Genomic DNA, 27,104 nt, shown 5'->3' on the forward strand with positions numbered 1-27,104 from the left:
CTTTAGAGAATGTTTGGCCTCATTTATGGTTCATTCATGATAAATGAGGAGGACGTTGTATTTAGCAGATGGGCTCATGTTTTCGTTTTGAGAATGGAATAACTTCTACCATGGGACATTAGCCCGCTGCTGCAGCAGTGATTGAAAGAATTATACTTTCTGTTTTTCAGTATTGTTTAGTTGCGATGATGATGATGATGATCGCCTATGCAACCGCTTTCTGCCTTGTGAATCTTAATGTTGATATCGCGCATGTCATAATGGTCAGTGGGTTTCAGATGGTGTACTTAGTTCATTGCGTTCACTGAACTTCCTGTTGCACTGATGTAATAAGGTCGGACTTACCGTCTGACCCCTGCTTGTACAAACCGCCAGCAAATGGAGGTCATTCAGATGAGATCCATTAAAGCATCTCAAAATAATCAGCATGACTTCGATGTGTGGGACTTGTGTCGTCTCTGTCATGGTCAAACTACCGGTAATGAGAACGCAGGGAATTGAAACCTGTAAGCCTCATTCTTCATCAGTGCAGCTTGTATAGTTTACTGCAGTGAACATGTGTGTCAAGGACTCTGTAACTGTAATCTAAAGGTGTTGGAACTCGACTCAACACAGTGGCTGAGCTGCCATGACTTTGTCTATTCGTTCCTTCAGTCATGGATTTGTTCAGCCAGAAAGTGGAGTCTTCTTTCACTGTTTACCGAGAACAAACACAATCAGAATTTGCATTTCATTGTTTATGTTTAAGTGAATTTATGTTCGAGCCTCAAGCACTCAAATATAATATTAAAAATGTTTTAAGAGATATACAGGTACATTTAGAATTTAATGACAAATGATAGCAAAGTGATTTTCTATGGCATGTATTTCTGTTAAGTGTTGCATCTGCATATCGTCTGACTGCTTGTGTTGAAAGACTGAGGTTTGGCCTTTAGCTTTAGATTGCCTTTTTTAATGGCATTTTTCTGATGGATGCTACTCTGAGCATAAAGTAGCCTGGCCTTTATGGCCGTGGCTGAAATTGTGTCAGCATGGAAACTAAGGGTCTGCACAATTAGTGTTATGTAGCCGGTTCTTACATTTTGTTTTTAGTTTCCAGTGGAAGCATGTAATTACTTGGAACATATAATTTAATTAAAAGATTCCATTATTTATAAAAAGGGCCACATATTGAGAGTCCTAGAGAGGCTGTACACTTTTGTTCTTGAAACCTTGAAATTCAGTTTCGCAGTATTGATCCAAATGGTCAAATATATCCTCCTGAGACCCAGCCAGCTAGCATGTCCTCTGTAGTGGACATTTGTCCATTACAGAGGACGCATGCCAGCGGGCTGGGTCTCAGGAGGATATGAGCTTTAGGACAACCGCATGACGATGTATTCACTTCGGGCCAAAAAAAACCAAAACGTGTTTTTTGCCTCTTATTGCAAATAAACTGGTGACATGTTGGCAGCCAGACAAACATTAATGTGAGTACATTTTCAGCTTCCTGTATGACAGTGATTAGCAGTATTTTCCAGATGTTGTATGGCGTGGGCTTAAATGCTGACCGAAACGTCTTTAACTGAGGTTTTACCCATTTTCTGTGATTTTTGATACATTTGTATGGATGGCAAACATCCGTTAAACGGCTTCTAATAGTCAGAAGAAGAATTATTCACATTTCAATGTGAGATTCAGATTTAACTGAAAAGTTGTGCTGTGGATAAGGTGTAATCACGCAGGCGTAGACCAAGGTTCCTTTTGTGCTGACCTGCTCTTAACAGCCAAGTGTGGATGTTTCCCCTCCTAGAAATAGAGGTATTGAATTTAGTAAGCAGATGAAGGGGGGGGGGGGCAGGAGGGCTGCTGGGGAAGGGGTTAGAAGGCTGACTCAACACACCATACTGCCCCACCCAGAGGAAACATTCCAGACAGAATTAAAGAGTTAACTCTTCAAACAGTGAACATTCCCACCAGGGGCTCCCAACAAGAGGGCTTTGATGGCGGGCGGGTGGGTGGGTGGGTGCATGTCCACGTTGCAGTCAGGTCTCTGATTGGTGATCTTTCAATTCATTTCACTCAGTGTCATGAGGGCTGTAAAAGAAATGCTAAAGGGACTGGACAGGGGGGTCAGGATGGGGAGGACCTCTGGAGCAGGAAGAAACATCCCAAAGGGCACGACAAATGGCCAACAGGAGGACACTCCTCTTGGCCGGTCCATTCCCGTCACTAGAACTGCGGCATGGCCACGTCCAACGCTACACTAACTGGAAGAGTCCATTCTGCCATAACAATTAGCTTTTGTGATCCATATGTTTGAGTGTTTTTCAGTCTCCAGTAGTTCAGACACTGCTTCAAATGTTGTAAGGGGGGAGTGGGGGGGGACACACACACACACACACACACGAAGCATAAGGGAGGACAATATGTTGTGCTTCTCTGAGTGGTTGCTTCCTTTTGATTTGCCTCTTACACCATTAAGGCCTTTTGCCTTTAGTATTCGTGGCGTCGACCTTTCAACTGAACTGATCGCTGCATCAACATCGTGACTTCTTGGGTGACCCTCTCATAGACGATATCACTGAGGGGGGAAGCACTGTTTGTCTGTGTACGATTGAAGTCAGAAGCTAAAATTCTCACATTTAAATGCAAATGGTGCGTGTCCATTAGAGTTGTCGCACCTTTCTTCCCCCCCAAATTGACCCTGGAGGATTGACTTCCTTGCTTCTAATGGAAACTGAGCTACTGATGCCTGCTGTAATTCGATCAGTGAAGCCACAAGCCCCCTCCTTACACCCTTCCTGGTTCTATTCGTCCTTTACAACCACTCCGTCTCAGCATATCTCAACACCTGCTTTTTAATGAAGGCAGAAAGAGGAATAGCCAAATGAAACAAAGACATGAAACAAAGACGCATCTGACAGCTACAGAAATGGATAAAAGGACATAGGACACTATTTAGCAAAGTCTCCTTGAGTTTTATATAGGCGGACTTCATTGAGTATAGTGATATATGCAGTACACTCGTACATAGACTGCTGTTTACACTTTACATTGCAGTGACCCTTAGCACAGTATGAGAGGTCCTCTTTGTCCTTGTAGTATTTTTAGGTATTTACTTTTTTGATGGCTAAAAAAGTATTAATTTTTGATATACTCATTCCATATAAAGTGTCGACAATAGCAACTATTGATTTGGTTTGTGTTGTTGTAACTTCCTTTTTATAGGACTGCTGATGATTGATCATATTTCTTTTGTGAGCTCGATTGTATTTTCCTGTCATTTATGAAGTTTAAGTAAACTTAAATCAGGGGAATCAAAAATCATCTGTCCATCCTTTCTCAGTTGATAGTGTAATGAGAGACAGACAAAGAGCAGATTTATCAATGTTATATTCTGTTATTACGTGGGTATTGTTGTTGACACAGGTTGACACTAGTCCCTCCAAACTTAGGTCCATGCAAAATGGCAAGCCCAAACTAAACTAACAATATGTGCAGGGCCACATTCTCTTCCCGATGACCTTTGCATTTAGTCTGACTGTGATATATATATAATATATATATATATATATATATATATAAACTACAAGCGTTTGTAGGCTCCCGACATTCAGGGCTGAAACAGTGGTTATCCAGAGGGCCTCGAGGACGGACCCAAAGCTTTAGCACTGTTCTCACTGCTGAGGTGAACTGAAATGAGATGCAGGCGGTTTTCTGTCATCACACGCGTCTATTGTGTTCCAGCTTAACTAATGTTGTATTACAGAGAAAAACACTCAGCATTTTGAAAATAAAGTGATTCATTTGTTATGAAATACAACAAAATGAAATAATTTATTCCTCCCCTGCCTCAAAATCAACAACATAAATCATCTGCCAGTGGGTACAAAGTTATCATGGTGAATGCAACAATGGGATTTTCACCTCAGGCCTTTGCACCTTGTAGAGAAGGCCAGGCATTTCGGGGGTATGGAGTGAAAGTTGAATGTTGTTAGCGGTTTTCTTGGCTGTCTCCTGTGATTGCTTTGGCTGAGCTCCAAGTTAGTGTCAACCTGCCGGCGGGAGCTAACTGGGCCACTGTGTCAAGGTCCTAGAGTAAACTCGTAAGCTAAGCTGACGGGGACCTTCCACGAAGCTCAGCAGAGGAGAATGGGACAGAAAAAAAATTGTTCCTGGAGGCTTTCCCTGCTAGTCAGCCTGTCTTTCAGTTTGCAGAGTCATTGTGCAGCCTGCCAAAATTTCATGTAGTTTCTAGTACCATGTGGCCAAGTTGTGCGTCTGCCAAGTTTTCAGATACAAGCTGTGTGTAATCATGTGTGTAAGAGGGTGTTGCCAACAGAGGAGGAAGGAAAGGGTAAAAAAAAAAAAAAAAAAAAACTTTTGGCTGCAGCCCAGGAACCATCACGTAACGGTAAGAGCACTGTGTTCACAGCTCAGCTCCCAACAGTTAAATTCTGCAGGACTGGATGTCCTCCAAAGTTGCTCACCGTCATCATAAGAAACAAACTGTAAGCTTATGTCAGAAGCATGACAGAGGAATCCTGAACCTTGTGCTGTTGTGTATGCTGTTAGAATTTCCCCACTAGGCAAAGTTAAAGTAACTTCAATCTGAACCTTGAAGTCCTATTTCTATTACGGCATACTGGACATTCAAGTCCTCTAGAAGCAAAAGCGTTGTTTTTTTCTTTAATACATAAATGTTCTTCGTATTAGAAGATGAATGTAAAGTAGTCATTTTTAAAGACTTGTCATAATGTGATAATTTGAGGGATGGAAATATAAACAATCTGGCTAGATACAGCAAGTCAATGTACATTTATAAATGTAAAATCTAAAACTTTGGACTGCACTCCATTTGATTATATCTATTTTTTTGTCTTCACCTTTTGTCGAGAAAGGCTTGTGTTAAAACATGAAATGTTGGGAAAAAGCGCACTTTAGGTGGTAACCTGTAGCTGATCTGGTTAATAGACAATCACACTGAATAGCACTATGGACCATGTCAACTGCAGTCAATAATTTCAGAAGCCATGTTAGTAAATGATTAAAGATCGGCACAGAAAATGGAATTATTAACAGACACTACCAAGAATGTAGGTTATTATAAGAACGATATGTTGGAGGTTGAAGAGTTTATATTGCATCACGCTCCTCAGTGTGGTGCAGGCTGGAGAGCATGTGTTTCTGATTGTATTCTATTTGACAGAACATGATCTTGCCATCTAAATGTTATAAGGGTAATAAATATACTCTCTGTCGTAAATGTACATTTTGTGTATCAAATCACCAGGCTCTTCTCTGACGATCTCCATATTAATGTGGAACACGGTTCAATAATGTTTGTTGCAGATTTGGGATGCCCCCACCCCCCAGCGGAGCCGGCCTTGATTAGCTCACCATCTGGTCAAACAGAGACATCTCAGGTTTTCCTGCCCTAAATAAATGTGATTAGAAAATCCGAGGAAGCGCCAATGCAGGGACTTTGTCTGGTCAGATCAATTGTTTAAAAAAGCACAGAAGCAGTATTTATTTCAGGATTGATAGCACAACATTGGAACAAAATCCAATGTGTTTGGAGACAATTAACATTAAGTAATGCATATCCACTTTCCACGAGTGGGTATACATGAAAATGTCGGGGCAAATTTAATCAATCAAATAGAGCTGTTTGTGTTTGTGGTCTAACTTTTGACAGCGATCCAGATACCCGTATGGATTTATACAAAAAAAAATATTAAGATACACATCAACTCCGATTCCCTTTTACTTTTCGTGTTTGATGTACAAAGATACCAAGAACAATTTAGAACCTTTTGATGATGATCCAGATAACCATGTGGATGGTGTTAATCTAATTACGATGTGAATGAGCTGCTTGGTGGAGGTTTCTGCTCCGAGTTCTTTTCTAGTTGGTTACTATATGCTTTTGTGGCTATTGTAATACCTTCAGTCCAATCTGTTTGCTCTGGTATCTATATCATATCCCGTGATGCTGCAGTAAACCCATTTTCCATGAGAGAATTCACAGTTTTATTTGATCTGATCACATCTGCCAGACCTGTGGTTTTCCATTGGGAAGTGATTGCATAGTAAAAGGTGAAGGCGCGGCTCTAGATTCTTTGAAATCAAAATTACGGTCTGACATGAGATCAGCCCATTAAATTTTTCCTTCTGACAAAAACATCATTTTTTTATTTTTTTCATCAAATCAACTTAATTGTTGACAGTTGTAAATATTTTATGTCACGTGGACTATCGATAGTTTGTCCAAATTTAAAGTACCTTGATTTTGTGTTTGTATTATCCACCACATCCTTGTATATAACGGTTTGTTGTTGCATTGTTCGGTTACAACATATCATTTTCAAAATAGTCAAGAATTGAGTTCTCGAACAAGCATAAAATTATTTAAATTAGTTATCTGCTGGCTAATTGTGATGGGAGTGAATGAGTAAGGATTGCAGAACTTTGTTCGGATCTTGGGGTCACCCAGGAGAGATGTAGTGGCTCGTCAGCCCCTGGAGATGAGCTCCAGATGCGTGACGGGCTGCACCGTCCCACCGCGGCTCCCTGGAGGGTACTGCTCTGTCAGAGGTGGAATGCCCCGGCACACTTAACACTAGCTGAGAGGAACCAGATACCTCTGTCTCTGAACAGAGAAATCATTCCCCATTGATTAGGCTATACAGAAATGATACGACAGATTTAGAGCGATAGTCATAACACAAACTTCTCTGATGGAGGAAAACATAACGGGACGCGCTTCTAGCCCCCCCCCCCCCCTAACCTCTGTAGAATGAAACCACACAAAGAAGGCATTTACCCATCTGACTGCAAGCACTGTGAGCTACGTGATTTCATATGTAATTAGATGTGATGTGTCCTAATAGTAGTGAAGGCTTTTTGTTGATCATGAATGTATCAGGTTCCCGGTGCTGCCAGTATAATGAGAATGTATATAAAAGCCTATCAGGTCAGTGTGATGTCTACGGCTGCCATTAGCACGGGAGTGAAGTGGATACTTGCTCCCTGAACGATGTGAGATATGCAAGATATTTTGGAGCAAAGCTTTTAACCCAGCAGAAAAGGTGAATAGAACCTTTGACATCGATGCAGCAGTGAAATGGTTTGCTCAAAGCAGCACCGATTACACGGGGCCACAGAATTACAATAAAAATGGTTTTACAGTCTTTGAGCCTCAATTCACTGGAAGGATGTAACGTTACGTGTTTGTGAAATAAATGCTTTGCTTGTTAGAGACTTCTTAATGTCTGTCGCTTAATCTATTCAAATCAAATTGCAAGTGAGGGGGGGGGGGGGGGGGGGGGGGGGGCTCTGAGGGATAGTGTGCAACTCTGCTTAGTTTAGTTTAGCTTTCCGGTGTAGTTTATTGGAGCACTACGGGAAAGAATTGACTTGTGAAGTACTCTATGTGGCGGCGCAGATGTGATCCACTAAAATGTTTGCTTTGCCTATGAACGGGTCTTTGAACCAATGAGTGTGAACTTCTGGCCACACCAGCCCATAAACGTTGCATTTGTGTGAGGCATGGAAAGGGGCCAGCTAGTGTGATGGGGGATGGGGCCTCTGCCTGTGGAATGTGGCGTCTTGGTGAAAGCTCAGAGCTGAACAAATGCAGTTTATTTGACAAACCAGACTTGCTGGTCACCAACCTACACGTTTACTCAGGGACTAAATGCGAGCCGCTCCTTCCTTCCTTTCCTGATGGTTTCGCAGTAGATGAGTTGAAGACGTTCACTGATCAAGTTTTTTTTCTTCTGTGTCACTCTGCCTGCCTATTTTCATCCTTTCTTTCTATATGTGACAGCCCCTATCTTTTTTCCTCGGTTTCTTTTTCATCTTTGTAATTGGAGTGATTAATGGAGGGAGGGGTGGTCTAGCCTGAAGCCCTGTTTTTCAGTGGCCTTCTTAGCTCTGCTGACGCCTGGGCAGGTAGCTACACGTTCTGGCCCCTGGACATTTAGCCCCTTGTGTCCCTGCCACTCTGTCTGTTCACCTCCAAAAGCCAAAAAAAAATCTTCAAGACAGAAACATGACTGGACACTCTGAGGCAGGCAGGACCGTGGGTCCGTTTTTTTTTGTGTGTTTTTTTTTTTGCTGCTGGCCTCCTTAATGAGAACAAATCTAACTTACGGCCTCCTTATCTGTTACTCAGTAGGAATTCTACCATATGTTCCAAGTGGCAGTGAGATTTACTTCCTTGTCGTCCTACAAGGAATAACAATTAGTTGGACGCAGCAAAGGGACGCTCGCCATTAGATCTCGTGCAGCATTGTAGGTTGAAGGTAAAGAAAACTATCTGCTCAGGCCTGCCCCCAACACCCCTCACTCATCAACCCCTCCCCACACCAGAAGACTATAAATGATTCCTGGCATCCTGCTGTGGGATCATGGCCTCAATTATTTGATTAGGATTACCGATTGCTGCCCCCCCCACGGTGCTTGTTTTTACATGCATGCTGAGAGGCAGCAGATTCGCTTTCTGTGAAATCACGTGGGAAATGATGCAGATAGACTTCAACTAAAGGAATCATGGCGCGCGATTTCCAGTAGCATTTATCTGCTTTGATCACAGCTTCGGTTATCTTTATTACCGGGTGCACAAAGTGCAGTAAATGCCTACAAACTGCATCTGTCTGGGGTAGCCGCACTATATGTTCAATTACTCTATAAAAATAGAAAGCGCCACCACGAGTGGTTTTAATAGGTTTTTACTCAAATGTAAAAAAGAAGAAATTAAATGACTATGCATTTGTGTTGCCTGTTTTCTGACTGCTTTTCGTTTATCACTATTGTTGGCTGCGATCCAGATTTCTGTTGGGAGGCCTAGATTGTGATTAAATTACTGCTTCTGTGTCTGTTTAAGAGATTTCCTTTGCTGAACTGTTTTGACAGGCAGCAATTTGGCTAAAAAAGATTAGTTCTGGAATGAGATGTTAAGAGTACCTGTGGGATGAGCGGGGCCCTCCTGTTAGTGAGGCCCTGTTACTGGTGTACAGGAATGTTGGTGAATTTCACAAAAGTCACCCTCCCTTTTGTGTCTATTCTGGCGGAGCTTGCAATGAAAGCACGGGCATTTTGTTACTCTTGATTTACTGCCCGGGGTTGCCATAGAGATCTTCCTTGTTTGCATGTATTTTGTTTTAATTGGTGATAATCATGGCTCCTTAATCTTTTTAGTGGAAAGCTGCAATTTGATGACGCTTTCCCATGGAAACCTGCTCTGGTCTAGTCACAATTAAAACGTGTCGCAGGACGTACAGGATGTGGACACCGTGGGAGAGCAGATCCTGCCCTCATCTCAGTTTCCCTGGTGTTGTGGTAGATGACAGAGGATGATGAGAATTGACGTGGGCTTTAAGATTGCGCCTGGAGGAGGCTGGGGGGGGGGGGCTTCCCTGTGTTTGCACATCCAGGGCTATTGATTTGAACCTCCTGTTCAATGACTGTGGCCCAGGGGATTTGGATTGCAGTGTGGTGCTGTTGGAGGGTGTGACAGAGAGAGATGTGGCAGTAGCTCAGAGTGGAGAGATGAGTTGGGGGCACGGCTCAGGGGTCACAGGGCTCTAATATGGCAGATACAAGTACTTGTCTTCATTACGCTTTGTTTCGTCTGTAGGACCAAACTGGACGACTCGCCACTGTTTTCAGAGCTATTCCACGTTTCAGATCAGATTTATTTTTTCCGATGTTCTTTCCTGCCATCATACCAGTGCAAATCAACAAGCCTGTTGTAGAATGAAAACCACCTCGTTGAAATTGAAATAAAAAGACATCGTGCAATTGTTGCTGAGATTTTTGAAAATAAAATGTTCTCGCTCCCGTTCTTCTCCGGATGATTGAATCTAACGCAATGAGGAGGACCTTAAATCAGCGCTTGCTTCCTATTCGCAGTGACGGTAAATCACATGATGCTTTTATTATAAATAAGCCTCTTCATCTAATAACAGCTCCAATACCAAATTGGAGAAGTGCTGTCAACATCCTGAGCAATCAATGCCATTCATCCATCCCCCACTCTGCAGCCATTAACCCTTCTTGTTCCGGCATGCCTGGCCTCACTAAAATGGTGGCTGTAGTCCGGATGTCTTTCTATAATGGCTGCGTAGAATATACCTCAAGCCACGTATCAATGAGAGTGTAGATTCTCCAGCGGTGAAGGAGTTATATGCAGAGAATGTCAACTTTCAGTAGGCGGAATGAAGTCTACTGTAATGTGGGACAATAACATCGCAGTTACACAATTTAATCTTCTTTGAATTATCGACTATCGACTTTTTTGTTTTGCACCTATTTCTTGCTGTTCAGAATCCGCTAATTACCCTCTGCTAGCAACAGCTGACCTGTGGTCATCAGCCTTTTTCTTATCCCGGATTTGCATTGCGCCAATTTGTCACATATAAGCGTAATGTGATTAGGCCACCCATTGCCGGGCCAGTAAACCAGCTAGCAGCATGAGAGAGACTTCCGCTTACAGACGAAAATGGGTTCCTCGTGTGGTGATGCTTCCAGGGTGTACCCCGCCTCTCAGCCGCAGTCAGCTGGGATTAGCTAAATAAAAAATAAAGCAGCCAAGAAGATGAATGACTTTAAATAATCATTTTAAATATGCTACCTGAGGCCTGGCTCTAAGACTGGAGGGAAACTTCAGACATCTATACTGTGGTAACAAAGATGATTAACATACACACAATCCCAGAAGCACATGATTTAAACGATGCATAATCGTATCAGACCTTCTGTCCTGAATTCTTTTTTTTTTTTTTTTTAAAGACGTCCTTTCTAGGTGGAGTGCTGGTCGTGACGTTAACATTCCTCAGCTGACCAAGGGCCCGATTCAAGAGCCGACATGTCTTCATGTTCCAATTACTGTTTTTTTTAGCCAGCTCTATGAATAGACGTGTTTTCTCAGTGACTTGAACTAATTTGTGTTATGACTAGCAGAATGTACATAACATAGTCGGTGTGACTTTACAATCATGGGGTCGGTAATAAGGCCAAAATGTGTGATTTTGTGTCCTTGAATCGCTATGTATCAAGATGAACTATTCCGTTTTTAGGGTAACCACGTGATCCACCCCCACATTCATCAATGCATTCAATTAGTGTAACATCAGTGATCGTTTCATTCATCTGAATTTTTGACAGCAACAAGGATTTAGTCATTTTTGGACATATCAATGTAGAAATATTAGAAGTTCTATCATTAAACCAAGGGGGGGCGTTAACAAGGTGCCAGCGACCGACATTGACGGGCCAGTGGTCGACCTTTGCTCTTGATCTCAGGGACACCTTGTGCTCACAAAATGCAGGATGTCCCTCGGGGAATGGTGTGTCGGTGTGCAGATTATTTGTTTGTCAACACGTTTCACGAAAAATCAGTCAGTCAGTCACCTGAATCTGGTGAGCTAAGCTTTGATTCCCGTGAGAACAGGCTGTGGAGAAACTATTAATGTTATTAATTGATATTTGGACATTTTAAGTTGTCAGTTTTCAGTTACTTACCCAGTTCTAAACAAAAATCAGCATTTTTCAAGTAAAAATATCCAACAGTTAAATCCAGCTCATTAAATGAAATGATGTCCTGCTTTGCTGCTTTAAATGAAGAGTCTGTGGGATTTGACTGATAGAAACAAGCTCATACATTTCAGTGGGACCAGCCTCTTCTATACTGGTATGTCTCGGGCTTTTATTGGGGAAATAAAAATAGATTTAGTCCCCTGGTGACATGTGAGGAGAATAAAAGGTCTTTTTTCAGACCGAGGAGCCTTGTGTCAGGAATATAATAGAGTGGTATAGGGGACAGGATGTAATTTATAACCCTCAACTATATTTTTTTCATATATCTATATCAAAATCTAGAGAAATCTTTCTTTTCTGCAACCCAACCAGAAAACAAAGTATATTTGGTTAACCAGTGTCCTTCACCTTCCTTTCTCCTTCTTCTTGGTGCTGTGCTTAAATGTAGGTGTTCGAACAAGCAGACTAAGGGCGCAGCTTTATGGCTCTTTGTTTGGTCTCTGTCAGTGATTGCAGTGTCGCCCTCTGGGAACATCACGCACGTATAAAACGGTGCCAAATGCAAAGATTTGTATGCAAGACGACTATGTGATGTCACGTGTGGCTGCAGTCTGGATTATCTTCTGTTATAATCATTTATAATGGTTAAAGGTTAACAGAGCAGGTTACAAAGGTCTGTAAGTCCTGCAAATGTTCTATGCTATATATTTACTGTCGTGATCCTGCTGTAATCTCTATAACATATTGTAGATAACATAAATTGAGAGCATAATGTGTTTACGATAAGGAAGGGCCGATGCAGCGGCGTGTGCACATCGCACGGCCAGTTTGGTTAGTTTAACTGTTACTTTGCACTCTGGTTCAGTAGCAAACTCCTTTTTGTTGTGCTGTGCATCGACAGAACAGTTGAATATAATCGAATCAACAGTCAACGTTATTACTTTAATGGAAATAATAATCCACAATTACAAATCGCTTCAAAGTGGATTAATCCCTTCTAGATTTATACAGACTGCTACTACACTTTTGTAAAAATAATTATTCGTAAAAAATAATAATCAGCAGATTAACTGTTAATGCAGATAATACTTAGTTCCACTCCTGCTGACAAATATTTGTTTAGGGAGCAGGAATGTTGACAACTGTTACACGTATAGAGGCTCAGGGTGAAAATGACTTGCTCTCAGGGGCCTTGACAACCTTTGCCCTGCCAGCTCTCATTTCGGCCCTTGTAATTGCCACTGACCAATGGGCTCCTGTTTGAAACTAGACCCCGGGCTGCAGCTATTAACGTCCCCCTCTACACGGATCTTGTTTTGATTCCTGATGCTTTTATAGGTTGTGTCTTTAGAAGAAATTCCTTGTCGGCACATACCGTGCGCCCCTTTTTGCCCCTATTTTCCTTTCTCACAATCTTGTGAGGCCATTGCCCCATTTCCACACACTCACAAACATACACACAGCCATGATCAAGTCTTTGCACGTTTGTGTGCGTGAGTGTGCACGTTAGCGCTAGTGACCAGTCCTCCCTCCCCTGGCCCCTCCTGACAACCAGCTACACTCCATGAACTTGGCCACCCGTCACAGCTGCGTTAAGATTGAGGGATGGGGGGCCCTCGCATCCAGCTGGGTCGGAAGACATGGGTGGGGGCAGGGCAGACCCAGATGCAGATGGTTTAGGTCAAATGGAGATGTTTGAGGATGAAGGGGGAGGGGGCACAGGAGCTCAAAGGCACAGTAACTCCAGAGGTTACTCCTCAAACCCCTGGAAAAATGCACTCTCTAAGTATATGTTAGTTTGAATCTGTTTGTATGACACAATATTGGCAGTCGTTTTACCGAGCTTGAGTTAAGCTTGCCTTTTAGTCTGTTTGAAGTTTTTCCATCTATAACCAGTGGGATCTTTGCAGGATAAGAGTACATAAAGACCAAAAAGTAAAGCAAATGTTGGATGTAAGATATTTGCTCCAACATCGGTGATGAAAACGGACATCAGTTATGGCAAAATAACTTGTTGCACGACTTTGTATTTCTTCTGTCATGATTCATGAAGGGGGGTAGGATTTCATAAGTTCACACTTCATCCTAATCCTTTTGGGCATCCTAAACATGTATACTGTGTATGTTTCTGAAAATGTGTTTTTTTATTTTATTTTAGTTCATTTTGAGTTTATGCCTGATGTTTGGCGCTCAAATAAATAAATTACATTAAATTCAGGATAAAATTGTTATTTTGATCCTTTATTGTTATATTATGGTTACCCGGTATATTATGTATTTTATATACTATATAAATATTAGAATTTATAAATTCGTTATTTATTATTATATTAAGGCTAAAATGCAAGAACATAATCTTATTCTGGACAATTGTCTTTTTGGAATGGCTTGTATGGAATGAAATGGAACCCATAGAAGCATGTGTTTTCTCTCTTCTCTCTTGTAGAATGGAAGCACAGGCTGGGCAGATGAAGCTGACAGTAGCAGAGGAAGAGGAGAGGCCTCCAGAGACTTTGCTAAGGTCAGCATGTGGAGACTGTGATTATGGGATGCCTTCATTCTGTTCAGTCATTCAACTAAAAGGGGAATTGTTAATTGTACTATTTACACCAAAACATTAATTCTTGTCAAAGTCAATTGGAAATAGTAAGAATTGTAAAACGACTCAGAGTCGTCGTTCAGAGTACGTTGTTAAGTGAGCGAAATAAATCTCCACAGGCAAAAGAGATTTGTCAACTGTTTCAGTTCTTATCTGATTTATACGTAATAAATACAAAGTATAGATCGTGATAATATTTTAGGCATTATCAGTCAGGTAAGAAAGGAAACAAGCAACTGAGGTTTAAAAAAGGAACTGCACAAAACTGTGCACATAATTTGTCCAGCCAGGGTGTACATTATAAATGATAATTTAACATGCTGAATTGTTCACATGGTAAGAATCATGAGTGCCAGACACAGCAAGAATTATAATTTTGCCTCCATGTCATGGTGAACTGATAAGTGGCTTCAATGTGTCCATAATAAGCTGTTTTCTCTTTCAGTTGTATGAACTGGACAATGACCCCAAAAGGAAGGAGTTTTTGGATGATCTTTTCACCTTCATGCAGAAAAGAGGTAAGATAATTCTCTGGAAGCCCATATTTTCTTTATCCGGAAGGCCACAAGTCAGATCCACTAATAGTGCATCCACTTAACATTTAAAATTCCAGATTGGGTTTTAGACAACATTTTCAGGCTTCATTTCTCGTTGAATAATGCCTCTGCTCTCAATTTTGAACGCACGCACATTGTTTCAAATGTTACAGTTAAGAGTAAAACAATTTGATATATTGGTGAATTTTCCATCCTCTGCTATTTGGGGGAAAGGAAAATACCCCACAACTCCTGATTCACGTCCTGTGAGGAGGGGTTTCTATTTGTGAAGGAGCATCTGGAATTCCACTATGGATTGCCTGGTGCATGCTTGCAGAACAAATGGCTTAAACACACTCTAAGTGCTGCGAGAGCCTACATAACGGTAGCAAATAAATGAGTTGTTTCCTGTGCAGATTTGGTCTTCTAGAATGATTGTCAAGTGTCACTGATGAACTGAAAACGTATGCTGTAACTCTCACTAGCTAAGAAATCCTTCACTAATTCCTATCCCTGGAGTAACGTCCTTAAGAGGGCAGCAGCTGAGGTCTGTGTCCGAGCCAAGAGGATCTAGCAGTGACCCATGTTGGACTGCAGCCAGGCAGGCTCATCTGGCCATGTGCTCCTTTTCCTACAGGACTGCCCTGACAAGGCAGTTAATGCAATTAAACTTTTATGAGACAAAACTTGTGGCAAGCAGGTGATGTGGCTCGAGCAAAACCACCCAGAGCGAATCACAACGTAATTACAGTGCTGCTTACTTCTCACTATGTTTTGGCATGCTGTGTTGAGTGATGATGGGGTGTGTGTGTGTGTGTGTGTGTGCGTGTGTGTGTTTGTGTCTGTGTCCAGTTCAAAATTATTATGTTTTGTCACAGGCAATGATGGGTGATGTGATATGTGTGTGTGACTGTGTATATGATGCTTAGTTTGTTTTGTCAGACTGGGATGGATGGTGGTGCGTGCGTACGTGTAGATGGGGGGGGGGGGGGGGGGGATCGCCATGCGTGTGTGTGTATGTTCATGTTCACATGTTGATGAAGTCGCATTCACCAGCGCAGCACCTTCTGAGTGTCTGGTCTGGTTGGAGCATCCGTAGGTCTTGTTTGGAGGGTGATGAATTAAGTCGGGTCGGAGAGAGGGAGGGTTTGGGGTCTGTCAGGGGTCCTGTTAGCATTTCTGTCCGGTGGCAGACAATGGGAGTGTTTGGCTGACCCTTTACTCTCACTGGTCAGACAGAGAAATCCATCAAGCTGACTAAAATGCCACCTAAAAGAAGATAACTGGCTGATTAGCATGAACCACATTATGTTCTCGAAATTTGCATCTACTAAATTTAAAAAGAACAAAGACCTTAAACCTATTTTTTCAATCATTCCATACTTGTGTTTTCGTGACACGATTAAAGGATCAATATTATTGATTTTTTTGCATATTTATCTTGTAACATAAAATCTCTTAAATAAAAGTAAATTAAAAACGATCCAGTTGAATTACAGCACACATTGCACGAGCCACATTGTTTAAATGTGGCTCGTGCAATGTGGCACGGGTTGTTTTGTTGTTTTGTTGTTTTGTTTTGTGTGCTTTTTGTCATTGCCTGAAATAAATAAATACCTAACCTAACCTAACCTAACCTCAAGTGAGTACAACTTGAATCAGCTTGAATTGATCAAGTTCCTGTATCATCGTCATCATCATCAGTACAACTGGCCTGTAGCGGAGGACAAGGGTCAGAGCGTGACGACACATCTGTCTACAGGCTGCTTGGGTGTAATACATTGTATGAAATGGAAATGTTGTGTTTTCCTTTGGGGGAAAAGGATGAGAAGTGAAACATCTTCAACCAACCTGCAGGGAGTCCAGTTGATTCTTTGTCTTTGCTCTTTGTGATTTGGGGAAAAGCAAAGAGTCCCCACGGCAAATTGACTTTCACAGCGAGGAAAGGTGAAAATGAAACCGCTATGGCTGTATGGTGCTTCAGATTCCGATGCAGGCTTTTATAGGGATGTTTCTATTGACGATACAAAACTAATGCAACCAATTCTACATGAGGATATATTATAATATCAGCTAACTAGTAAAGGGAGCTTTGCAGCCCTCCTGTAAGGCAAGAGGCACATGGCTGACCTCTGCTGTCCCTCGGACCAGAGTATTAACCACATGGAACAAATCGCTTTGCTGGTTTCCCTTTTGGCTGTTTTTGCCAGGACTATAAAAGATGAAGAGGGAAGAGTGGTATGCACATACTGGTCTTTCCCTCTAATTACTGTGTCTTTAGTCCTCGCTCCTTTTCTCTTATTATAGATGATATGAGGTCAAGATTATTGCTCTCTTCTTAATGAAAGACTACTTGGAAAGCCTGTTTAATTTAATGTTTCTCTGTGGATAGAGAAGGCTAACAGCGGATGATAATAATGGGAAATGGCGCCTCTTTCTTTGACCTTACAAACAGAACGTTCGAACGTAGTACCTTATTTTGTGAAACGTTAAGATGGGTTTGTGAATTCCAGTTGAATTTCTGGATGAAGAGAGACAAATGGTGAAGTGCTTTTCCCACTTCAGCACAGGGGCCTCAAAGCCTTGAGAGGAAAGCAACAGCGGAAGGAAACCTTACGAGGGATTCCCATTTCCTGCCTCTGTGCTTGAAAACAGGCGTGTGTTTGTGTGTGTGTGTGCTTTAATGGTTAAGGAATTTTAGCAGCTGTCCTAAATCCTGTCTGTGTTTAAAGGGGCCCATTGATCGGCTCTACATTGCAGAAATGGCAGAAGACACGCATGCATACAAGCTCTCTCGCCACCTTTATTTCCTTGGATCCTATTTCTTAGCATCCTTTGCTGGCCCCTTTCCCTCCAACCTACCAAGTGGAGTTATTTGTCCATATAGTTTAGAGCTGCAGAACCCTGTGCCATTCATCGACGTTAGAATTGTAAACGTACTGGAACTGCTCACGGTCTATGGGTGGAAGATGTTTTTCTGCATTAGTTACATCAACATCATTGTTTATCATCGCCATTATGGTTTTTGCAGTTTCACCCCCACTGGGAAGCAATAGAAAAGCTCTGACGCTAGCTCCGTGCCATTAACCACCTCAAAGGTTGCAATTAAACACATGGTGGGGGGGGGGATGTTTGTTTTGGCTTAACACCCAGCCACTTTCTCATTGGGAATGGAGTTTGTGGCATTACTTGAGGCTGTGAAAAGGCAATCAAGGGTGGGGAAGTGGTCGGAGCCCTACAAAAAAAAAAAAACAGAAGTAAAATATAAAAGAGCGATGCAGCCAACTGCCTGTCAGCGATGTCCACTTGAGATGATTAATGGCTGCAGGCTGTGATGGACAGAGCCAGAGAGTGAGGCTCCTGTTCAGTAAAATCGCCAGCTGAAAAGGGAGGAGGCAACTGGGTAAAGACAAGCAATTCATCTCATTCTACTCCGGCTAGAAACCCCCACACATTATGGTTAGCAAAGGCTAGAACCATCCCACTGTGACATAATGGGAAGTGTAGATTCAGTTTAAGAGGGACCACATGGACTGCTATCGCTGCTTCAGGGTTACTTTAGTGAACAATCCCTCCATAGTAGATTTAGAAGAATTCATAGGATCCAGGGAAGGAAAGAGGAATATTAATGATCATAACAATGTCTCGATTAGCAGCAGCTTGACGGTTAATGCTCACTGCAGTGGATTTGCTCTGCTCCTGTCTTCACTGTGGCTGGCAGCGGTTCTCTCAGGTTTGGCGTAGCAGCTTGACCTACAAAGATTGTTAACCGCTAATCAAAATTGTTAAATTCAATATTGTTCACACTTGTTCTTCAAATGGACAGATAGACATTTTTGATTTACCCAACAAACATTTAAAATATGCTATGAAATAAATGAAAAAAAAAAAAAGAATTGCATGAAATGAAAGCATAAATAGCTCATGTCTCCTCCATTTTATCCAGATTTGGAGAAAACCAATATGACATCCTCTCTGCAGGACTTTAGAGGAAGTTCCCTAACTGTAACCCTGAGACGGAGAGCTCTGTCCACACCAATTACGCAATGAATGGACTCTGGGGGGGGATCCATGTATGCATTATATTACTCCCCCGGTCAGCCTCACACCAGCCCTCGTAACAGGCGGGCCCTCTGTACAAACACAACGGTGCAATAGGAAAATTCTCCAGCTCTTTGATATGGCCACAGTTACCATTAGTTAACACAGCACACTTCTGGAAAGTGGCACCACCTGGTTGGTTAAACAACAAAAACACTGCGTATTGTGAGTGCATTTGTCCATCTTGGATGGTGTTGCGTTGTAAACCGCTCGTGTTTGATCAACCGGACTCTTTGCTGCACAACTGTTGCACAATTCATTTTACGCTTATCTGGAACTTTACAAACAACGTGTTTCCATCCTTTTCCTGACCCATTAAAGACGCAATTCTCTTAATGGACGTAGCTTTTGAAACCCAAGAGGCATCATTTAGATAGAAGGCAACAATAAAGTGTACTTAGGAAATGACATTTTGTCCTCTCTTGTCTTTCTTTCTGTCGCTATCCCTTTCTTCCTACAATGGCCCCCACTCCATCCTCCCTCCCCCTCTGTTTATTGTGCTACAGTTACAACCACCGAAACTTGATAACACCATGGGGGATAGGGGTGGAGGGCAATGCTGTGGCCTGCTTGGTGAGGCCAGAGGGGAGGAGGGACTGGATTAAGGGGCCTCCTGTTTTACAGGGGATGATTAATGATCTCCAAATAAGTGGAGGCCAACCTTTTTCTGATAGGGCAGTGCTGATGGACAGCAGACAAGGGAGTGACCATCATGTGTCTGTATGTGTGAAAGGAGAGGATGAAGGATGACGAAGGCAGACATGGAAACCTCCGTAGAAGACGGGGTGCCGGGGTGACAGACGGGAGGTTAAGGGAGGCAGCGGTCAGCTTGTGTCGGAGCAAGGCCATGCTCTTTCATGTCCATTTAAAAGCTCTTTGTCAGTCAGCTGAGGCTAAACAAGCTCACCAACCAGACAGAAAGATAAGCAGGAAAACATAGTCAAAGACCAGCACTGGCTGTAATGGGCCTCTCAGGAAAGGGCGGAGATCCAAATGGTATACAGATCCCAACCACTGCTCTCTAATCATTACCCCAAGACAGATTCCAAAATAAGTTGCAAAACTATTCTTATTGGAGGCCTCCTACCATGTATATGTGATCAAAGATTTAGTGGTTGATGATATATTTTAGGGCTGACATTAGTTTTGCCTGTGGTACGCTCCTCCCGTTGGCTGGCAAATTACAGAGTACATCCTTCCTTAGGTTGCGCTCTTCTTTACCGTCAAAGCAGGAAATAGTAACACTCCTGATGCTTTTTTTTTTCTTGTTTGTGCCGGGAGCTGTTAAGATTAAAATCTTTAGACTTTTTTTTTTCTTTCTTACAAACCAAGACTTCTCTTTGTGTCTCTTCCTCTCTCTGTCTTTTCTCCCCAACCCCCAATCTGCACCAAGCCACTGTTATTTCCTCTTTTAGCCAGTTTGTTCCACTGCCCTGAATCGCCTCCGTGCTGTCGATCTTCTGTCGATCAGGGATTTGAGTCTCTAAGCTGCAGAGCTCGGGGAAAGTCACCAAGCTCACAAGTAAATGAGCAGGGAAGATGATGACTTCAGAGTAAAAATAACACTGGCTGCTTAATTCACCAGCGCTTCTTGTTTTGTCATTGGACAATTCAACTTTGAATAAAAAATACATTTAGCTTTCAAATACTGTTGCATTTATACAAGACAGGCATGATGGTGCTGTATTTTAAAGATGATTTTGGTAGTAATAATAATAATAAATAATTGTTTTTGTTAGGGTTAGTACCATTCATGTGAAATATTTCACTTATTTATTTATGTATTTATTTATTTATATGTTACAGCATGAAACTGTCCGTCCCAAACTCTGCTATCTCTGGATATCTATGTGTCTTGCTTCTCCATCTGTGTCCTGTCTGTGCTCTTAAAGTAATGTTTCCTGGCCTCCACACCCCTGTGATGGATGGCATGAAATGCATTACAGCCCTCACAGGAGCCCTACAGCGTGAGCTCACTTCCAGTGCAGCCCTGCAGCAGTGTTGCATGAGCCACAAAGTAATGGAGAACTTAGTGCAAAGGGGTGTAATGGGAAAAAAAGATGCTTGGTTTGTGGGAAGAAATGCAATGCCTATCTCCCATTGGCATGTTAGGTGATGCGGTTTGCCTTTGGGATCCAGTATTAAAATAAAATGATCAATAACTATGTTATAACATTTGTTTTCAAAAGTGATTTTTCTTCTGCAACCATACATTAATACAGACTTGGCGTGTTGTAATTAGTATGTTATAATCCCTTTTCCACTGTTGTTGTAATTGTAAGGAAAATGTTTGCGACACAGGAATGAAATCACATTTGGATCTTTTGTAAATCGGACCACCCATCACCAGAATCTGTCAAATGCAAATGTGCAACTCACTGTCATGGATTTCCAAAAGCCAAAAGTAATTAGCATTGATGGGGGTGAAGATTTCCGAGATGAGTGCACAACCCCCCACAATCGCTGCCTGTTTCAACATATCCTCTCTCTGTTGAGAGCAGCTGATGTCTCCTGTATTGATCAGTGATGCTGGGTCCCAAATGGGGTTCGTCATCTGATGGCTTTATCTGGCAGTCTCGGGGTCCGTTGATTGAGGCAGTTAGCTGTGTTATCAAGCCTGCTGGAAGAGGGAGGAGGACTCTCAGGAGTGCACCTGCTGGTGAAGACGTCACTGCCAAAGACTCGTCCTTTAAGTCAACGCCCAATTTGACCAGTGACCTGTTACAAGTGTTAACCACACACATATTGTATCTCAAAGCTTTGTGGAATTAAAATGTCTTAGGACGGTTGTGCTGGAGTTGAAGCTTCCATCGGGTCGCGGGTCGTGCTGGAGCCTATCCCAGCAGTCAACGGGCGAAAGGCGGGGTACGCGCTGGACAAGCCGCCATTTACAATTACTGTATGAAGTGTCTACAAACCGTCTAACTCCCCCCTCCTCCTCATCACATCACTGTTAGCGCTATCGTCTGTCTTTAATCTTGAAGGTAAAACTCATAATGAAACCACTTTTTATATAATAATAATACTGTATATGATTTATTATATCATTGCGTGTGTGTCTATATAGCAATTTAAAACCTTTTTTTCCATTGTTATTAGCGTTGATTTGGATGTTTTTAGACGGCTGGAACAGATTCAATTGTTTTCAGTTATTTTATATGGGAAAAATGTATTTGACAAACGAGTGATTTGAGTTGTGAGCTCGGTCCAGGAACTAATTATACATGTCAGGGCGAAAATGTTACTTGATTGTGCAATTTCAATATCAACTTAAAAAAAAAATAATAATAATAATACTGTAGAAATCCTTTTGTTCCTCTTCAGTTAGTTTTTCCTGAGTTTCAAGATAATTCAGAGGAAAATGGCTCAACAGCTTTATCACATTATCACAGGAATCTACATTTGGCGCTGAAGCCCATCCCTCTATTGTTCAAGCAACATGCCTTTGTCGTGTTGCCAGTATAATATATACATTCATGACATTTCTACAAGACCGGAGATGGCTCACGTGATCGTCCAGTCGGATGTGAATCCAGAGCAGAAGTCAGCCACTGAGATTGTACCGTACTCTGTAGATTGTATATCTATTTCAGTGTTGCAATTTACATGACTGCATGAATGCATTTTGTCATTCTTGTTCCTGTTGTTCTAGAAGGAAAACAACTTCTACTGACCTTTTCCTAACTGAGTGTAACTCACAATACAGGCCTCTGTCATAAGTGTTTATGACCACTGCAAATGTCAACAGAGATTTTGCCTCCCTCTCTTCAAACAATTACACACTGTAATTCTCAAGTTGTCCTCTGCTATTCGTCCTTGTATCTTGTACCCGTGAGTTTAACGTTTGTTAAAACGTGTTTTAATTCCAGTCACAACTCTGTAAAGCCCTTTCAATTGTTAGGGGTGGAGGTGAGATAATGATGGATGCATTTTAACTGTCGCAGCAAAAATGCATGACCAGTTATTCATGTGTTTGAGCTGATATTTCCACATATTTTGTTAATGTTCTATTTAGGCAAATGCTTCTCGACTTACCAGTACTAAGAAAGCATATGTTAATTTTCACATCAACAACCTGTGAAATTGTGCAAGTCAGGTGGAGAAAATGTTCTTCACACTAAATGCAAGTGTCATGGATGAGTGATGAAATGGGTTTTAGTGGTTACTGTAGTTTCAGTTATTAGAAAAAACATACTCCAAACATACTTTAATGAAATGAATCCTTTTAGGTAATGTGCAGGTGATAAAAGTCATTTTAAAGTCAGTTAACTCATCTGGGTGGAGGGTCATACTAATTTATTATATTCTTATCATAGCATGGGAGCTACTGATAAAATGTAATATAAATGTGGATTACATGATCATGTACTCAGTATTATCATATTACTTATTACCAGTGAGGGTGCCTGTTCTAAAAAGAGCTAGTGTTCTAAACAGGACCGAAACGTCCTATACCACATTCAGCAGCAAAGATAGTGGCTTATTTAATTTAGCTTTTTGTAAGAAGAAAAACGCATCATTATCAAAAGCTGTGACACTGAAAGGTCAAACGATTCATATGGTGACAGTAGAGGATGCTGTGATAAGATGAGTAATATAAATACAAAGCTACAAATGCAAAGATATGTAATCGATATAGTCCTCGGTGCATGAGGACGGAGAGCTTTCACTTTTTATTTATCTTCTTTTTTTTTTGTCTTGTACTTTATGTGATTTGTAGGTCATCTGTTTCAGCAGAGCCATGAAGCTGCCCCTCTGCTGCACAGATCATTGTTCACCTGTCTATTCTAAATGTATTAATACCGAGTGTGTGACAATAACCGAATTGCACCAAAGTCTAGGGCTTGCTTCAAGATGTGCAAATTACAGACAGAGATTCCGTGCATTAAACTATTATATGATGAATACTAGGGATGTCCCGATCAGGTGTTTTTGCCTCCGAGTCGCTAGCTGACACATCCATACCTAATTACACGATTAGGTAAATTATATCACAGCTTATTAATTTGACCAGCAACTCTGAAGAATCATGTAGCTTAAAAGATGTCATCCATCCATCCATCTATATTCCTCCATATCGCAGTCAGCTCCATGTCAGTCGGTGTTGATCGGGGTCTAGTCAGTTGATCTGCCAGGTCTCTGGGGATTGAGGAGACTTGGGTTACAGTTGGACAGGCCATCTCACTTTTCTCGCCATCCAACCTTTTCAATCACCCTCCCCCTCTTTTTCACCAGGTGACCCATCTTCATGACCCATAATGAAGGAGTCATGTTTCTGTCTCTTTCTTTCCCACTCTTTTCGTTCATCTCACTAATTCAGTTCAAAGATGCTTTGCTGGTGAGAGGATTTGTGAAGGGCCATGAGATGTAAAATTACATGAGGCTTGTCAACACAAAAATGTATCTCTAAATTACATTTGCCAAACTTCTAACCATGTAATTCTCGTTCTAATAATGTCTAATAGAGTCTGCCGGTCAGCTCGCGTGTTAAAATGGCACCCAGCTTCTGGCTGTTGTTTGGAGCCTCACCCAGTCGTGATGTTTTTCACCAGTGACTGACACAGTTGAGAGTACACAGAAGACCACCTCCCAATATACTGACTGCATGTCCACTGTAATATTGCTTTGTTACAAGGAAGCAACTCGCACTGTTTCCTCAGTAAATATAGCTCAAGTAACTTATTCATCATTTGATATTTGCCTTCTATCCCGATGGTATCGCTGCCCTTTTATCGGGATGGAAGGATAATGTGGAGGAAGAAACAAAAGAGAGAGATCTTGTTCTGAATGATCTTCTTCGGATTTATTTTTTCCATTTTCCATATGTCATTTGTCGCACTGCTCAAAGATTGAGCTCATCTGATGACGTCTTTTCACTTCCTTGCCTTGCTTATCTCTTTCTCTGACTGTCTCTGTCTGTCTTCCTCAGTCAGTCCAAATCAAATGCACTTTACTGACATGACGGGAATCAAACCTATGCAGCAAATGCTACATACTGTTGACCTGCATGCTATACTACAGGATTTATTAGATGACTGCCCCCCACCCCCCTCCGCTTTACTATCTCTCGGTGTCTCTACCAGCTGTGTCTTTAGCTTCATGCTTAGAATAGCTATGTATCTATAGTGTAACGTTACATTTAACTTTCCTTATGTGGAGGGTGCATATCTTAGCACTTGATATAAATTGGTCTGTTGTGCAAGTGGTGTCTCTGCCTGTACTAAAGATAGCAAATTCCATGCAGCCAAGGCTTTTTTACCATTTATGTCCTTGGCCATGCATCAAAAATAAAACAAACATGCCCCAGTGTAGAGAAGGGTCCTGACAATATGCTGTCTGGACATACGGATATATAAACTAAGCAGACAGGGGCTGTCCAATATAAAGTAAACACCCAGTATGTGGAGTCCAGACACAAGTTTGTCTCTCTTGTCAGTGTTTTGTTTTCCATGCTGATGAAGATTTGACCCTACTGCCTAGAATACAACGGAGATTTTAAGTTGCATCTTCCAATTTATTGATGCAAATTATGAATTCAAACATGAATACGGTAGCCGCAGGTTGGATATAAACAAATCATTCAGGTATATTATTACTGGAAAAATCAATATCCTAAAATGTTTAATATTACACAGGCACAGGAAATGGTTGAGCGTGCTAATTTGCACACAGCTCCCACACTAGATCAAGTTAAATGTGAATTGTTGTACCATTAAGTTCAATGGGTAGACGTAAAGGGTGCAGCGAGTCAGAAGCTGCTCTGCGTCAGTCTAATAGTGCGTAGACGTGATCAGTGGTAGGACGGTGTGGGTGGTGCTCTGAAGGGATTCAGACAGAGTCCAGGGGCTGTTTGTGTTGGCTGACACCTTCCTTACAACAGTAATCCAGTCTTTCTCCAGCTGGCTAGCTACTGCACCTCCCCCTCCTTTTTTCTTTACTTCTATCCATCCTTCCGTCCCTCCCTTCTAAAGGCAGCAAAAAAAAAAAACTAAGGCGCTTCTTTTTTCCTTCTCTCACATTGTCAGGATTTGTCTTTTCTCATTTTTTGTGTTTTGTATTTTTTATTTTTTGCACCCACATTTGTGTCTCTAATCTGTTTAGAAAAGTAGAATAATCCATTAAAAAAATAATCTTTACCTTTTCTTTAATAGAGGAATCAAAACAACCAAAAACCATGAGCTGAGAATCTTTTTCTCCTTTCTTGTGTCCCCATCTTAGTGTATAAACCTCACAACAGCAAATGCTATGTCAGTAATACATACATTTTCTGTAGGTTATCCACTGGAAGTCTGTCGCGCTGTCAATTATTAAAGGAATTCCCATCATGTGAAGTCAGGAATATGCAATTTACTACTTCTGGCATCAGAGGCGCCTGATTGTTTTATTATAGGGGGCCTTTAATGTGGACAGCTGTTTCCTACTAAAAATAGGTCAGAGGTCAGATAAAATGACCTTGTTCCCTCTTTTGTGTTCACATTTGGATCGAATGCTGGATGTGAGGTGGGAAATGCTCATGATCAAGAGTTTGAGTCAGTCTTTTTGGTTCTGCTCTGGGCTGGGACAGTATTAGTGATTATTGGAATTGTATATGATGTGATGTCTACCTTCTGAAGAGACGACGACTTCATTGTAAATTTGACTGTATAATTGAGTTTGCATTAACTTGTTAAAACCATTAATAAAAAGGAGGTGTTGCTTATATAATTTAATATCTAGCCCTCCCCAAATGCGTTATCCCTGAAAGGCCTATATGTGTCAAAAAAAAATGTTCCCTCTGTCAACTGTCTGTTTGTATCCCTTATCATTTGTAGCTTAGCTGCACGGCTCTTGCGTTCACTCTGGAAGATGGAGGAAGGATTTAGGGAGTGGTTCAGGGGCCCTCGGCCATGGCACTTCCCACCAGAGCGACCTCTGACCTCTAGTGCCATTAATCACTAGGCTCCTGATGGCTCTGTCCCTTGAGGAAAATCAGTCCGGGGGCAAAGGATGATGGGAGGTGAAGCCTGCAGCCAATTACCGATTGGAAGAGAACAGTAGAATGGACAAATCAGATGTTTACAGGGAGACGGAATATCCAATAGCTGCTTGCGCATGGGGCGGAAGCCATGGTGTGTAGGGTGTCGTTGCAGATCATCATGTCTGTAATGAGTTTAAAAAAGAAAAGAAAAATTGTAGCAACAGACTAGCATGACACATTAAGGGGATTGAGTGGGCTGTGATCAAACTAGCGGTACGTGTTTTGGGAGGGTCTAATTAATCCTGTAAGGACTAAATGTCTCCCGGGTTGGAAACAACCAATGTCGGACACCAAAGGCTGGCGGGACCATGGTTCTCTCAAATTG

At 41.7% G+C, this 27,104-nt stretch overlaps 1 protein-coding gene across 1 annotated transcript in view; it reads left to right on the top strand.

The window, feature by feature from the left end:
- Positions 1-27,104, top strand: part of LOC137913743 (AT-rich interactive domain-containing protein 3B-like) — a 38,614-nt gene that overhangs the window by 5,778 nt on the left and 5,732 nt on the right. Inside the window, exons 3-4 of the mRNA XM_068757374.1 lie at positions 13,973-14,047; positions 14,571-14,643. Of these exons, the coding sequence (XP_068613475.1) occupies positions 13,973-14,047; positions 14,571-14,643 (148 nt within the window). The remainder of the gene's footprint in view (positions 1-13,972; positions 14,048-14,570; positions 14,644-27,104) is intronic.

The sequence above is a fragment of the Brachionichthys hirsutus genome, unplaced genomic scaffold (assembly GCF_040956055.1).
Source record: "Brachionichthys hirsutus isolate HB-005 unplaced genomic scaffold, CSIRO-AGI_Bhir_v1 contig_197, whole genome shotgun sequence".
In the NCBI taxonomy this organism is placed as follows: Eukaryota; Metazoa; Chordata; class Actinopteri; order Lophiiformes; family Brachionichthyidae; genus Brachionichthys; species Brachionichthys hirsutus.